The 16,272-nt window shown below is 41.8% G+C and overlaps 1 protein-coding gene across 2 annotated transcripts in view; it reads right to left on the bottom strand.

The window, feature by feature from the left end:
* METTL16 (methyltransferase 16, N6-methyladenosine) overlaps nt 1-16,272 on the bottom strand; it is an 84,138-nt gene that overhangs the window by 15,217 nt on the left and 52,649 nt on the right. For both annotated transcript variants that reach the window (XM_004706871.2, XM_045299665.1), the window contains exons 6-7: nt 14,308-14,450; nt 1,240-1,309 (exon numbers count right to left, since the gene is read on the bottom strand). In XM_004706871.2, coding sequence (XP_004706928.1) covers nt 1,240-1,309; nt 14,308-14,450 — 213 coding nt within the window. The remainder of the gene's footprint in view (nt 1-1,239; nt 1,310-14,307; nt 14,451-16,272) is intronic.

Raw genomic sequence — 16,272 nt, 5'->3', positions numbered from 1 at the left:
TGGTGTTGGAATAATGGGTTAATGTTGGACTTGTGGGCTTGGGCAGCATTGGGTTGGGATATTTTCTTGATGCGCACTTAATCTTTACAGAAAACTCTCTCTTATAAAAAAAAAGTATTGCTACAAAATCATAGAACCTTTATTAGAAAAAAGTATCCAAATGTGGGCCTATCATTTCGGTAGGGAAACAATTGTTTCCATATTTTCCCCCTTCCCTGGAGAGTCCCACAATTTGGTCTATACCACCAGGTGCAAACAGCAGTTGGGGCATCCTTGAGGAGCTCAAATCATGTTCCTTTTCAATGTTCACACCCTCACGGGGCAGGCAGCCCCGGGTTATTTTTGAAGGATGAGCAAGGGTACTGTCACGACAGGGGAAAATTCTTTGGTCTAGCTTTCCTGTCCTTTTTCTCACCAATGAAGGATTCAATTTCCTTTCGGCTTCTTCCTAATAAGTCCCCTTTGTTGACCTGAGTTCCTGGAGAAAGTCTATCGGGAAGACCCGTTTTGAATCACCATGACTTTCTGTGCTGACTTCATGGCCATGAATTAAACTGCCCAGAACATCTGCCTGGAAGCCACTGTTTTATTTGGAGATAGATTTTATATATATGTATATATACACATATAGCTGTGAATTCGGTTAAGGCTATATTAGATAACCCATACACATTTTGTTTCAATTCATCCATTGCAATTCCCTCCATATACTGTCACTTACTCTACTTCTATTTCCATGCCTCCTTCTTTCCTAAGCCTCGGAACTCTGTCCTTAGGTGAATGCTGCCCTTAGTCGTGGATCATTCTAACACAGGGTTGGGTTCAGTTGCACATCTGAAGGGTGACTACTAAGGGCCATAGTCTTGGGGATCTCAAGTTTCTACCCCACCGGTAAATCTGGGTTTTTAAGATTTGAAGTATGTATTAGTCCATGTTTTTCTTCAAATCTACCCAAGACTCTGCTGATTGTTTTTCACCAGTTTCGAGTGGTGGCTGGGCACCATCTATGACTTCTGGTTTCAGAGTTGTTTGCGTAGTTGGACATTTTTTGAAGGCACTCTACTGATACTAAGACCAGAGTATTGCCCAGAGAAGTTGTCGGCCACCTTCCATGGATGGCAGAGACAATCTAAACGTGTTGTGTTGGAAATAGCCTCTCTGTGTACGAACTGGAACCCGAGTAGCAATACTTCTTGACTCGCCCTTACAAGTAATATTGACCAGGAACTGCAGACTCACCCCTTGAATGCGCAACTCTTCTTTGAGAGGAGCCAGGCTGCATTTCTTGCCCAGCATACAGCTATACCACCTGGGGAAGAACGAGACAGGTGAAGCTCTGCTGATGTGGGGACCCTGTAAAATGAAGTAATACTACGTGGCAAAGATGAGCACAGCAACACACACACACTGAATCACTCTTTGCATTTTTAAGTAACAATAAGTGTACATAACGTGTTTCAAGAAAGGCAAGGCCTACTGGTGGAAAACACACTCAAAACCATTTTAAATGTAAAAGCCCCACACAGCACTCACCAATGTTTCAGGGCAGGATGTATTTGGAACAAAAGGGGAAAGACCTTTTAGCTCTAGGGCAGAACCTGGACAGGAAGTAGTACAAAAGCATATATACACACCCCTTTCACCACTAGGAAAACATAGAAGATTCAGCATGAATCTGATGTCCTCACTTGCACATTAATGACAGTGGTTCTCAACCTTCCTCATGCTGTGACCCTTTAATACAGTTCATGTTGTGGTGACCCCCAACCATAAAATCATTTTCATTGCTACTTCACTGTCATTTTGCTACTGTTAGGAATCGAGCGACCCCTGTGAAAGGGTCAATCAACCCCCAAAGGGGTCATAACCCACAGGTTGAGAACTGCTGCTATAGGACAAGGTAGAACCGCCCTTGTGAGTTTCTTTTTATTTATTTAAACTTTTAAGCTTAATTTATTCCATGCCCTAAGTTTTTGCTTCTTCAGTTTCTTCTGTGCAACCTCCTCTTCTGGCTTCAGAACAATGTGTTCCTCTTCAGTCAGGATCACTTCAGTGTGGCAGGGGAGCTCATGTGTGAAGTGATCCGACCGTGAGCTCTGTGAGTCCAGCAGCGTGTCTTGGGGGCTTTGTTCACCTGGAGGTGCTCACTGAACAGAGAATCCACATCTAAACCCTTACGTTTAGCATTACTCTCTGCATTTTTAAGCATGTGCAGCAAGAGTTCTGCACTCGTTTTGGGCCAGCGATCCGGTCCAACCCCACTGTTTGGCCTGGGTACACCTACCAAGTGCACCATTGATGCCAGAAAGGCACACACTGCTTCTGCAAAGTGACATCTTTCAGATAGTTGGTGCACACCCCCCTTTAAGGCTTGCAGTTTCACAGGTGTTCTTAAAGTGGACTCGGAGATTCAACCCTCTTGATTTGCATGACCGTGTGGGTTTCTGGGTCAAGTGAGTGGCAGACCATTTTGGCAGATCACCTCAGGCCACTGCAGGGAGAGCAAGCCGCAGTTCCCAACCTGTGGGTCACGACCCCTTTAGGGATCGAACGGCCCATTTCACAGGGGTCGCCCTGACTCATCACAGTAGCAAAATGACAGTGATGAAGTAGCAACGAAAATAATGTTATGGTTGGGGGGGTCACCACCACATGAGGAACTGTAAGAGAGGGTTGTGGCATCAGGAAGGTTGAAAACCACTTCTTTAAAGGAAGAGAAAACCCATCTTTCTCCAAAGGCTTGCTGGTGGTTTCAAACTGCTGATCTTGCTGTTCAGAGCCCAATGCCTTAACCACTCCGCCACTACGGTTTCTGAATTTATCCCATAGTATATACAAATCCAAAAAAACAAGTGTGGTAAGGATTTCTTCCAATTGCTCTTTAAAAATTGCAAATATAAACACTCATACAGAATATTTTCCTTAGCCCATCCAGGATGAACTACTATAAGAATTGTCCTACCTCCATAAACAAACAAGGAAACAGCATTTTTACGGAGGGCAACAGTGTCCACACACTGGACAGCCAGCAGCGTAAGCCTCTGGTTGCTAGAAAAGGAGACAAATAAATAAGGAAAGCCCTACAATTGTCAGACTTTATGGCCTGAAGGCAATTTCCAGGAGATGGTTCAGGAAAGGGAAACCCAGATAGGCCAAGGCGGCTGGATGAATTGATGAGACCCACTGAGGCAGTTAGGCTCTGCAGAGCAAAATGGCAGAGAGGAACAAACTGCACAGAAAGAGATCTCTGGGGATCTGAACATGGGTTCGGCAAAATATTTGTCTGAATAACGATCTGCTCGTGTGCGGGGTGGAATTCCATGAGACTACTGAAGGAACACCCAGAGAGCAGTTGGCTACACAATTCCTGAAGCCCAGGCATGGCTAGGAACAGTGTGTGGCTCTATTAGCCAGAGCAGAAGGTCTTCCTAATAAAGGGGGAGTCCAGAAAGTTTCTGCTTTATGGCTAGGTTAAAGATGGTTCTGGATGTACCTAACAAAGTAAACTCAAAAGGCTCAAGGAACTTAAGCACTAGGTGCTAGAACAAAGTCTGATAGTGTGGTTGTTAGGTGCCACCAGTCGGTTCCGAGCCAGAGACCCACAGTGACCCTCTGCACAACAAAATGCAACGCTGATCCTACACCTTGAGCCCACTGCTGGATCCACTGCGTCAATCCACCTCGCCGAGGGCCTTCCCCTTTTTACTACTCTACAGTTACAGATCCTTCTACCACCCTGACAAAACTCAGGGAGCACTGGGCGCAGTCACGGCTGTGGCCGACTTATCTTCTTCTGCACACAAGACCTGCGTTGTGTTCCAGGCCAGTGGACCTCAACCACAGTCACCACCCGCTTGTTCAGATTTCAGTGGAACTTCCAGGCTAAAATGAAAGACCTGAAGATCTACTTCCAAAAAACCTGTCAATGAAAACGCTACAGATCATACCAGTCCAATTCCTTTGTGCATGGGCTAACTTTGACTAACAACAGTGGCCCCTAGGCAAAGATGTCCCATTTCCCCTACCTCCCACCCCTGGTCTCAATGTACTTGCCTATTTCGTGTAAGTGGGATTATAAAATACATGTCATTCGGTGAGTGACTTATTTCACTCAATATGATGTTTCCAAGATTCATCCATGTTGTAGTATACGTCTATCAGGATTTCATTTCTCTTACCGACAGAGTATGGCATGCTAACTGCTTATAAAGTTAACAGACAAGGCTAAGTCAAACAGCAATGATACAAACCCAGCGACACCATAATTAAACAAAATGTAAGGGAGCCCTGGCGGCACAGTGGTTACATGTTGGGCTGTTAACCACAAAGTCAGCAGCTTGAAACCACCAGCCACTCGTTGGGAGAAAGACGAGGCTTTCTAGTCTCACAGAGTGAAGTCTTTGGAAACCCAGAGGGGAACTCCTACCCTGTCCTACAGGGTCACTAGGAGTAATAATTATTAGGTGGCAGTCAGTGACCGAGTAGCAAAACGTAAATTTGATTCTCAGTATTTCAACCTCCATCCAGGTCTATGTACTTCTGAAGGCAGTGAGTCAGTCCATCTGTCTAGCTCTCTCCTGAGTGGTCTGGGAACCCTTGAGAGAGTCAAAGTGTTCCTTTAAAAGTTCTTGAGTCTGGGGAATAAAAAGGCGGCTTGGGAGGCAAGATCAGGACCGTGGGGTGGATGGTAGGTTACCCAAAACAATTCTCACAGGCAGTCCTTGCTGTTCTTCAAGAATGTGCAGGTGCATTGCCGTGAATTAACCAAAGTGTCCTCTGCATAAAATATTGGCCTTTTTCTCATGGGTGCAGTTTTCAACTTTCTTAAAGCTTCTTCCTAATAAGTTTACTTCTGTGTCGTTGGAGTAAACTAATCATGATTAGCCCTTTGGGGTCAATAGTTTCCATACCCTTCGGAGCTGACTTCTCTCTCTTAGAGTTGAACTGGTCCAGCACTGATTGCCTCCAAAGTCACTGTTTTGATTGGACCTTTTTTCGAAATGCACCAAGTAAGACTAAGACAGCTGTTTTACATAAGACCTTGTCTGCAGCCATCCTCTGATTGCAGAGACACGTTTTAACGTGCTTTGTTCAGAATAAGCCTGTGATGGATGATAGTAGCAATCCTTTGTGACTTATCCTCGTATACTTATCACAGGGTTTCAGAATTCTACTCCTGGGCATTGACTCAAGAAAGGGAACAGGTCCACACGACAATCTGTATGCAACTGTCCATGGCCGTTTTAGTCGCACGCCCCACACTTACAAACAACCCTGAGGTCCAGGTCTATTCACCGCAGCATGGAGTAAGCAATCGTGGCATTCCCACAGATGCCATACTATTTAGCAATAAAATGGGACACACGCTACCGAGACAAAGAACGGTTATATGACACGTATGAAACCACCCACAAGAAAACTACACTGTCTATGATGTCATTTGTATGAAAGCCTAGAAAAGGTAAAACTATTGGGACAGAGCTATGTGAACGGTGCTGGAACGGAAAGAGGTGGGCAGCTGCTGCCCAGGAGAGAGAGAGGGCGGTCTGCTCCCATGGAGAACACAACCTCGGACACCCTGTGAGGCAGTTCTACTTTGTCACAAGGGCTCACTATGAATGAGAATCAACTTCATGACAATGCATTTGAGAGGTTGGGCGTAGGGTGGGGATAACTACAAAGGGGTCTAGGGAACTTAAATAAATAACTTTATTGTGAATTGGGTGGGGGAGGGGCTACATATCATAACATCATCTTCTTTTTCTTGCATTCAATAACAACTTATCAAGCCTCCAGTCTAAGGAACTCTGAAACAGTTGCTCTGAGTCGAGTTAGAATCATGGCAATCCCATGTGTGTTAGCACACCGTGTTCTCCAGAAGTTCAATGGCTGATCGTTCGGAAGTAGGTATCCAGGCCTTTCTTTCAGGGCTCCACAGGTGAGTTTGAATCTGCTACCTTTCACTCTTTACAGTGATGGCAAGCTCATGTTTTTATTGTGGTGGTCGTTAACATATACACATTTGTCAAAACTCATCCAACTGTATGCTTAAAATTAGAGAATTTTACCATATGAAAATTTTAGCTCACTAAACAAATTTAAATGTATAAATTTATAAATGTGATGTATCTTATACCTCTAAAAACCTGTAAATAATTAACACTATATTGATGTTTTTCATATTTCCTTTTTGTTTTATAATATAGCTTAGTCACACTAGCAATTTATATTTTGTATCCTGCTGATGGGAGGTCTGCATCCTAATTATTCCCATGTAATTTAAACTCATTTAATTGTATATTATTACTAAAGAGGAACTTCAGATCAAAGGGGTATGTATGCTACGTCTATCTGAAGGCGAATTTTAAAGTGACTCAGAGTCTAAGAGAATTTATAAGCTTCTAAATCACAAGGTAGGCTAAAGCTACATAAAGTCAGAATTTTCATTGACTGAAAATTATTAAATACAATTTCATATGGTTCAACCCAATGCACTATTAAATAATAGTGAGCTTTGCTCATCTTTAAAGTATGACCAAAACTTTCATATTGGTTCAGGAATGATAGGCATCAACAAACATTTCATTTACCTTTACTGTGGGTTCATCAACAGGTATCTATACTAATGTCAGCCTAATTTTTTTCCTTTTGAAAATACACAGAGAAATAATTGTCCAACCTATATGTGTACACATATATACTACACACACACACACACACACACAGAGAAAACAGTTATACATGTTACCCAAAAGGTTAGCTTTTATATTTTCCTTTTAAAATGTTTACCTAGGAAACCCTATGAGGCAGTTCTCCTCTGTCTGCCAGGAACGCTGAGTCAGAATCAACTGGATGGCACCCAACCACAAACTGAATAACCTGGGTCTATTTAAGTAAGCACAGGCAATTTCACTCCATGGTCTTAAAATGTTCGGAAGAAAAATAATGTTGAAGAAAACAGTTTATCAATGGAAAAGCCTTCAACCAGGAATTAAGAGGGTAGGGTATGTTAGGAGTAAGACGCAGGAAGAGAAATTAAGAGCAATTAGTGCTCACAGAGTAACAGAATGAAATAGGTTAATTAACACCTTTCTTCTCAAATTAGCATTCCTGAATAGATGAGATCAGAGACATTGGAAGGCAAGAAATGACCTAGAAAGAAGAAAAATACTATTAAGGGGTCTACAGGGAAGAGGGAGAAAGCAGGGCTTTCTGCCCGGGAAGTTGGTTCCAGACTTGGAAACCAACAGGGGTCGCTATGAGTCAGCACTGACTCCACGGCAGTGAGTTTAAAGGAAAGCAAATGCTCTGATACAAGAAAAACGTGTAATAAACGTGCTACCGATGCTTAATATCAGCTTGGGAGAGTTCATATTTATTTTAACTCCTGCTCTAAATGGAATATTGCATTGTTAATCTTTCAAGATTTAATTTCATCAGAATATTTCTTATTCTTCAACAGTTCTAATATTTACAGAAAGAGCCTAAGTAACTATGGCGGTGTTAAAAAGCTCATTTTAGCTTCATATTAAAAAAAAAAAAGCCTACTCATAGACCCTTGCTCTTCTCAACAGGCATCTTCTAACAACTCATCAGAGTGAGGTAGAAAAAATGAACAAAAAGAAGACCTGGCACCCAAGAGACTTTGAACCCATGATACTATTTTAATGATGAAAGTAGCTCTCTACTCATTACAGCATTTAGCAATTCCTCTGAGACAGCAGGTTTCAAGAAAATTTATTTTGAAGTTAAGTTCAAACCCTCCAGAAGTCTTGCGAGATTAGTACAAACGTCTCCAGGATGCTGTCTACCCAGAGTCACCATCACACACTTCTCCCACTTGCTCGTTCAGTCTGGGCGCTTGTTTCTTTATGACCCATTTGAGAGCTGACCGTTGACATTATTATGGTCTCCTTAACCTTAACTACTCCACATGTACATTTAGAAAATAAAAACATGCTTTTATAATGACCAAACAATGATCAAATTGAAGAAATTGAACACTGTTAGAATACTACTATGTAAGATACAATCCATATTCAAATTTTACCAATTATCCCATTAATATCCCTCAATTTTTCACTGGAAGCAAGATCCCATCTAGAATCAGACACTTCATTACATATCATCTCTCATTACTAACTACCATCCAGTAGATTCTGACTCAAAGCAACCCTTTAAGTGCAGAACTGCTTGCTTTATAGGGTCTCTAAGGCTGCAAATCTTTCCGAAAGCATCACCTTTCTCCCACGAGAGGGAATGAACTGTCAACCTTTCAGTTAGCATTCAAACACTGAACCCACAGTGTCACCAGTGCTCTTTGAGGTTCTTTTGGTCCCCTTCAACCTGGACCCGCTCCCTAGGCTTCCCTTACTGTGAGGGATCTCAACATTTCTAACATTCCTCAGTTTGGTTTGTCTGAGGTCTCCTCACGGTTGGGTCACGTCAGGAGATGAGCTACTCAAAAAGGTATCCCTCAGGTCCCTCCACTGTCAAGGTAGACCGTATTGTCTCTATTTAATAGGCAATCTAGGTAGATACTTTGATGCATAAATCAGTTATTACTATGATGTTTGTAGGATGGTGGTCTTTCTAATTCTATTATTCCTTCTAACGCAGTAGTTCTCAACCTTTCTTTGGATTTCTCAACCCAAAGGGGTCACGACCCACAGGTTGAGAACTGGTGTTCTAAGGAATCCCACCCCATACGGTGCAAAGGTTAAGTCCTAGATGACTAGTGGAAAGGTTGGTGACTGGAATCCACTTAAAGGTGCCCGAGAGAAGACAGCCTGAGAATCTGAAGGCGCACAGACACGGGACGCACACGGAGCAGTTCATCAATGCACATACACCCATGAGTTGGAATTTCGACAGCAGCTGCAGCAGCAGCAATGATGCCTCCCCCTGCTTTTATTAGTTAGTGTGCAACTGTAAGACAGGTCTTTTCCTCTATGCCCTTTATATATTCCACTTATTTACTTACTTTATTCAATGGTAACAATCCATTATTGTCACTATAAATATCTTGAAGTTCCTATTGTCCCAGATTGGGCCAGTGGGGGCCCTTCTGGATGTTCCAATTTCTGTTTGGTATGTTTTCCAAGCACTGTCTTACTTTCTGGCATCACAAGGTTTTCAGGCACTGTCTTACTTTCTGGTATCACAAGGTTTTCAGGCACTGTCTTACTTTCTGGCATCACAAGGTTTTCAGGCACTGTCTTACTTTCTGGCATCACACGCAGGTTCATGTCACACTCATCCTGACCCAGCCCTGGAATCAACCACTTCTCCATGGGGCCTTGGTTCTTTTCATCGGGAATGTTTATCTAGAAAACGTTTTTTAAATCGAAACCTTGAACTGAAGGGTAATATAGAAAAAAGAGGTAAAAAAGCAGAGGCTGGGGTCAGAGAGGAGTTAACCTATTGAAAAAGGCAGATAAAAGGAAATGCCGCATTTTCTAATTTTCTGTAGCATAATTACAAAATGTTTCTACAGCCAAATACTAAAATATCAGTTAACATTTCTTTCCAGCACAGTGAACTGGTACTTAAAATCTAGCAGGTAAAGAAAGGAACCCTGCTGGCATGATCAACGAGGTGTTGGGTTGCTAAGGGCAAGGCGGTGTGGGGCAAACCCAACAGCCGTTCCTCTGGGAAAATGGATGCGGACTCCGGCTCCTGTCAAGGCTTATCAGCTTGGAAAACCTGCACAGACAGGGTCACTAAGAGCCAGAATCCAGGCAATGTAGTGGGCTGGGGGGACTTCCACAACATTCAAGGGATAAACTGATCCGATTTGATTTTATCATTTATCTCAAATATATGTTCATTTAATTCTAGGACCATCTGTAGTCGTTATCTAGTGCTGCTGGAACAAAAATGTAAGTGGATAGCTATAACAAATTTCTTCTATCATACTTTGGGAAGCAAGGTTGAATTCAGAATGTCTGTGGCCAGGCACTACTTGGAGATCTACAAGTGTCTTCCCCAGCAATCAGGAAAACTCAACACAGGGAACCTGGATCTAAAGGATGCACATCTTTGTTGATGTTAGGTCCCTCTGATCTCTCCTCCTGTGTTCAACAGAACTGGCTCTAATCTTGTCTCATTAATAGCACATAGGATAATTACATCAGATCACAAAATGGAGGCTACTGTGAGAATCATGGCTTAGCCTAACTGACACAAATTACGATGTGTGTGTGAGTGTATGCACAATTCGATCGGTAAGCCTCTGAAAGAAAAGTTATGAATTGAGTTCAGGCCATAGCCGTAACAGCGAGTGACAAGCCCTCAGAAATCTTGACCAGCAAGAGTCAGGCTGTCCACTTAGGGAGTTCGAGGGCAGTGTGAGGCTGCAGAGGGTGGTAGAAAAAGTACTAGACCAAAGTTAGGAGTTCGGGGTCCCAGTTTCCTTGTGTGTAAAATAACTCTCAAGATCCTTCTAGCTGCAAAATCCCGTAAGATACAAAATCAAATTGTAGTTGCTGTTGAGACTGACTTAAGGCCTGAATCTTAAAGGGGTGGGGTACCTTCAGTGGAATTGACACATTTAATTCATTTCACTTCAAACTGTTATAAATTCTGCTTAGTTTCTACACTTCTTCAGAAACAGGTAAAAAAAATTCTACAGGAATTAGATGCATATCGGAAGGACGAGATACTGTTTTTTTTAATCTCTTCTATTTTACAGCCTAACAATATGAAGTTTTCACAATCCTCTGAAATCTGAACATCTCACAGGCATATAAACATTCAACATGCAGACGGATGCAAACAAACGTCCTGGCGGATGTGCGACTGAAGAAGATCTGCAACCAACATCCTTTTCATACAACAATGTTCCCGTCTCTTTTCAATAATAATCAGAGAAGGCTGCTGAGCACATAAATCATAATCAGTTAATATTTCCCAAATATTTTATCACCCACCCACTGTCTTGTCATAGCAACCTTATCAGACAGTACAGACGGCTCTCTAGGATTTCCAAAGCGGTAAATCTTTACAGAAACAGATAGCTTCATCTTTCTCCAAGAGTGGCTGGTGGGCTTAGCCTGCTGACCTCCTGGTTTGCAGCCCAATACTTAATCAATGTTCAATGTGGTGTGCGCACACCCACACACTTGCTGTATCAACTCCAATGGTCAGCTCTCCAAAAATACTCTAGCAACTTATCTTTCCTAATAAGCTTACACTTTTTATTTGACGTGGGTGCTACCTTACCATACAATCTTGGAACATACTAAGTTAATTTCTATTCCATAAAATTGTGTTGCTCAAAAATATAATTTTGTAGTTCAAATGGGACTTTGAAAATAACAAAAACCGACCAGAGGATGTACACTGGTACAGACAGGATTTGGAAACACAGGGAATCCAGGGCGAATGATCCCTTCAGGACCTGTGGTGAGAGTGGCGATACGAGGAAGGTGGAGGGAGAGTGGGTTGGAAAGGGGGAACCGATTACAAGGATCTACATGTGACCTCCTCCCTGGGGGACGGACAACAGAAAATTGGGTCGAAGAGAGACGTCGGACAGGGCAAGGTATGACAAAATAATAATTTATAAATTTTCAAGGGTTAACGAGGGAGGGGGGAGCGGGAAGGGAGAGGAAAAAATGAGGACCTGATGCCAGAGGCTTAGATGGAGAGCAAATGCTTTGAGAATGATGAGGGCAATGAATGTACAAATGTGCTTTACACAATTGATGTATGTATGGATTGTGATAAGAGTTGTATGAGCCCCTAATAAAACAATTTAAAAAATGAAAATAACAAAAACCTTCAGAAATATGAGCTAAAAAGCCTCCCCAGAGCAACCACCAGTAGTCCTCGTGGCATAGTGGCCCTGAGCTGCTAACCACAAGGTCAGGAATTCTAACCCACCGGTTGCTCCACAGGAAAACAATGAGGCTGTGTGCTGTAGTAAAGATTCAAAGTCGGAGAAAATCAAAGGAGCAGTTGTACTGTGTCCTACAGGGTCGGTATGAATGAGTTTGGTTTGGAGTTTTGTTTTTTGAACCCCCACCGGTGCACTGTAGCCTGGGAGAATCTTCTAGAGAGAGAGGCAGTTCTCCACTTTCCCAGCAGACTTCAGTCCCCTCAAATATGAAAATGGTAACACAGTTAATGCTCTGTTCGCCTCATGTTGATATTACTTACTCAGATTCTCTTCACTGTGTAGTATAACTTTACTCTTCCTCTCTCTCTTCAACATAGTCTAATGCGTCTTTGAAAAAACTCAGTTTAAAGCAAAAATCTATTGACCTTTGGTTTCAATGATATGTCATTTCTCTGAGATGCAGACTATCCAATAATCAACCTGCTTTCTACAAATACTTAAAACATACACAGATTCATTAAAAAAGTTATCCTGATTTTGGAATCAGCTTTTTACTAAGATAAGCACCTTTGTGTGGTTGCTGTGTGCCGCCAACTAACACTGACCCTGCAGTACAGAGTGGTTCTCAACTTGTGGGTTGCGACCCCTTTGGGAGTCAAACAGCCCTCTTACAGGTGTCACCCAATTCATAACAGTAGCAAAATTATGGTTATGAAGTAGCAACAAAACTAATTTTATGGTTGGGGGGGTCACCACCACATGAGGAAGTGTATTAAAGGGTGCAGGCATTAGGAAGGTTGAGAAGCACTGTCCAAGGGCATCCTAAACCATGCTCTTTCACCAGCAGTCCTCTAACCCTATGGAGCAGCTGGTTGCTTTAAGCTGCCAACCTTTAGGTTAACAGCCGAGCACTTAATCACTGCAGCACTGGGGCGCCTTTCCAGCAGCTTCAGTTTTCAACACTTCAACAACAAGAGGCAGGATGAGCAGTCAATCGAGACAAATCACTGTGGCCCTGAAGCTGCCAAATGACAGGTGTGGTACCTGAAATAATAAGCTTTTTAAAAGGAATAGGCTTAACTTTCCTATGGAACTGGCTAGTGAACTCAGTTTCCCTTCCTTAAATTGGTGAGAAATCTGTATCCCCACATCTGTCATTGTTCGGAAGACTGCTTCCAAGAACATATATTGATTCAAGTACTAGGTGACAAATGTATCATGAACCCATCTGTTTTCTAATCAAAAGTCCTACTTCAGTTAGTTTTGTTTCGTCACAGTGCCACAGTAGGGGGAGCAGTACACTGGTACAGCATTTCCCTCCTTTCTACAAAGGAGCACTGGTGGTGCTGTGGGATGGGGTTGGGCTGCTATCTGCAAAGTTGGCGGGTTCAAACACACCAGCCATTCTTGTTGGGAAAGATGAGGCTGTGCCCATAAAGGTTTTATAGTCTCTGAAACAATAAGCTGATGCCAAGGGCTCAAGTAGAAAGAAAATGTTTTGAAAATGATGATGGACACATGCACAAATAATGTATGTAAGTATGGATTGTGGTAAGAGCTGTAAGAGACCCCAATAAAATGAGTTAAAAAAAAGATTTTATAGTCTCAGAAACTTGGTGGCTATGGTTGTATAGTATATTACAGTACTATTACAGAGAACACAGATCAATCAATGGCCTGAAACTAGTCTCAAAAACAGGGCCTTTCTGCTGGACATCCACTTACAGAAGGGTCACCGGGAGGAGACAAGCCAGTCAGGGTACAGTAAAGCAACGATGAAGCACACAACTTTCCTCTAGTTCTTTAATGGTTCCTCCCCCCACCCCCACTACCATGATCCCAATTCTACCTTACAAATCTGGCTAAACCAGAGGCTGTACACTGATACAGATAAGAGCTGGAAACAGGGAATCCAGAACAGATGAACCTCTCAGGACCAGTGGCGAGAGTGTGGACACCCGGAGGGTGGAGGGAAAGTGGGGTAGAAAGAGGGAACCAATCACAAGCCCCTACATAAAAGCCCCTACCTGGGGGACGGACAACAGAAAATTGGGTCGAAGAGAGACGTCAGACCGTGTGAGACATGACAAAATAATAATTTATAAATTATCAAGGGTTCGTGAGGCAGGGGGCGCAGGGAGGGAAGGGAAAAATGAGGAGCTGATACCAAGGGCTCAAGTAGAAAGCAAATGTTTTGAAAATGATGATGGCAATAAATATACAAATGTGCTTGACACATAGATGTAAGTATGGATTATGATGAGTTGTAAAAGCCCCCAATAAAATGATTTTAAAGAGAAAACAAAAAATAATTTAAAAATTTAACAACAGGGCCTTTACAAACTTCAATCTGTTTATAATTCAGATTATGATTACTTTTCCTTTGAATGATGGTTTCCTCTGGAATTACAAAGGGAAAGAAAAAAGGGAACAGGAAAATCCCCAGGTGGAAATAAGTAGCTTACCTTAATCTTTTTTTAAGTTGTAAACTGTCATGGATGATCCTTTTGATAAATTCTAATTCACCCCCTTCTGCCATGATCTCTGTGATACCTCCAGTGTTCACAGAACTTGGTGGGGGTCTTCGAGCATTCCGAGAATTTACACCCTGAACAACATGGAAAATGTTGGGGTGAAAAGTTTTACTTTTAAGAATCAAGTCTGTGAATGTAAATCTAGCTCTAAATAAGACTGTTACATATAATTTTACATACCAAATACTATACTAGATCTAGGATTTAAGTCTTATAGGCCCCCTCCCCGCCAAAATAGTCTTATAGCCACTGCAATATGATATTTCACCAACTATATTTATGCAAGTATTCTTTTCCTCTTTGTAACTGAATGTAATTGAATGTCATTCAATTTGTCGCTTTTTCTTTATTTCTCTCTTTGGTATCACACACAGAAAACACATAAAAAATTAAATAAATATCCACATACATCTTTTTTTTCTATTATTGTATGATTCTAAATGTAAACATCTGAATCACCCCTACCTGATAACACATAAAAAAAATAACTCAAAATAGATCGCAACCTTAGATTTGAAAATGCTATTTTAAAAAGACAAGCAACACAAGGAAAAACAGATTAATCGGAAGTCATCAAATTTAAAGCATTTGTACATCAAAAAATGGGACCATCAACAGTAAAAAAGAAAAAAATCATCTAATGGGAAAAAATAATTGCATATCACATATCTGGATGAAGGATTAATGTCCAGATTATAAAGAATTCTGTAAGTCAACGACAAAGAACCCAATTAAAAACAAATGGCCAGTGGGCTTAAATAGGCACTTCTCCCACAAGGAAATGGCCAACAAGCACTTGGGAAGATACTCACACCATTTGAAACTGGCTGCCATCAAGTCAGTTCAGACACCACGTGTGTCAGAGCAGAACTTACTAGTCATGCGGGAAATGCAAATCAAAACCACTGAGATCTCCATCAAAACCAGAAAATTGCTTTCCTGGCTTTCTTCTGGATCTCTGTGCCTTTTGATAAAAGACCGTCTAATTCCCAAGGATCCAATTCCTGTATAATCTCCCCAAAGGTGAAGGCTTTAAGAGAAGTGTTTACAGGTAGCGCTTTAAGTTTGTACGAAAGGAAAATATTTATGTACTGAAAAAAAAATTTGTACAAAAGAAGCTACTAAGATGCTTATGAGGGGGTACCCCACAAAAAACTGCAATTGCACTGGGAGGAGTGGAACTTTCAGTTACCATTTTTCCTAATACAAGTGCATTGAGCTGAGTTAGTGCACCCAGTGGCGTTACCTGGGAAGTTTCTCTCTGGTCATAGTGAATTGTTTCGTAAAAGCAGTTCACTCAAACCTTGTTTTTTGTGATGGATGATTTAAGTGTGTGGCTCTGAATTTTGTTTCTTGCTCAGGAAAAATGCTAAGAAACTATTTTGATGTTGAAAATAGCTTACAAGGGCAGCACTATGGGAAAAATTCAAGTGTATGAGTGGTTTTCTCATTTTAAAAAAGATGAATGTCGATTGACGACAAACTTCATTCTAGACGTTTGTCAGCTTCCTGAACAGATGAATATGTCAATCCGTAGTGCATTTGGAGTTCATTCCAGCAGGTCAGACAGTTACTCAAGCTTTCTCTTTAGAGGTTCTAAAAAGATTGCCTAATAGTGAACAACAAAAAAGGCCTGATTTGTGGCAGATAGGGGACTGGTTTTGCCAGCATGACAATGCACCTGGCTCATCCAGCAATTTCAGTGCACCAGTTTTGCAAAAAACAGCATGCTTCTCTTGCCCCAGGCACCTTACACAGCGATCTGATGACATAAAAGAGGTGAAGGCAAAAACGTGGGAGGTGCTGTTAGATGAGCTTGGAAAATGCTTCCAAGAATGGAATCGCAGATTTGACAAATGTATTAAATGTAATGGGAAGTACTTTGAAGGCGATTAA

The sequence above is a fragment of the Echinops telfairi genome, unplaced genomic scaffold (assembly GCF_000313985.2).
Source record: "Echinops telfairi isolate 266 unplaced genomic scaffold, ASM31398v2 ScPeMD7_7458;HRSCAF=8496, whole genome shotgun sequence".
Classification (NCBI taxonomy): Eukaryota; Metazoa; Chordata; class Mammalia; order Afrosoricida; family Tenrecidae; genus Echinops; species Echinops telfairi.
The sequence above is the reverse complement of the archived record's forward strand: the minus strand, read 5'-3'. Positions and strand labels throughout refer to the sequence as shown.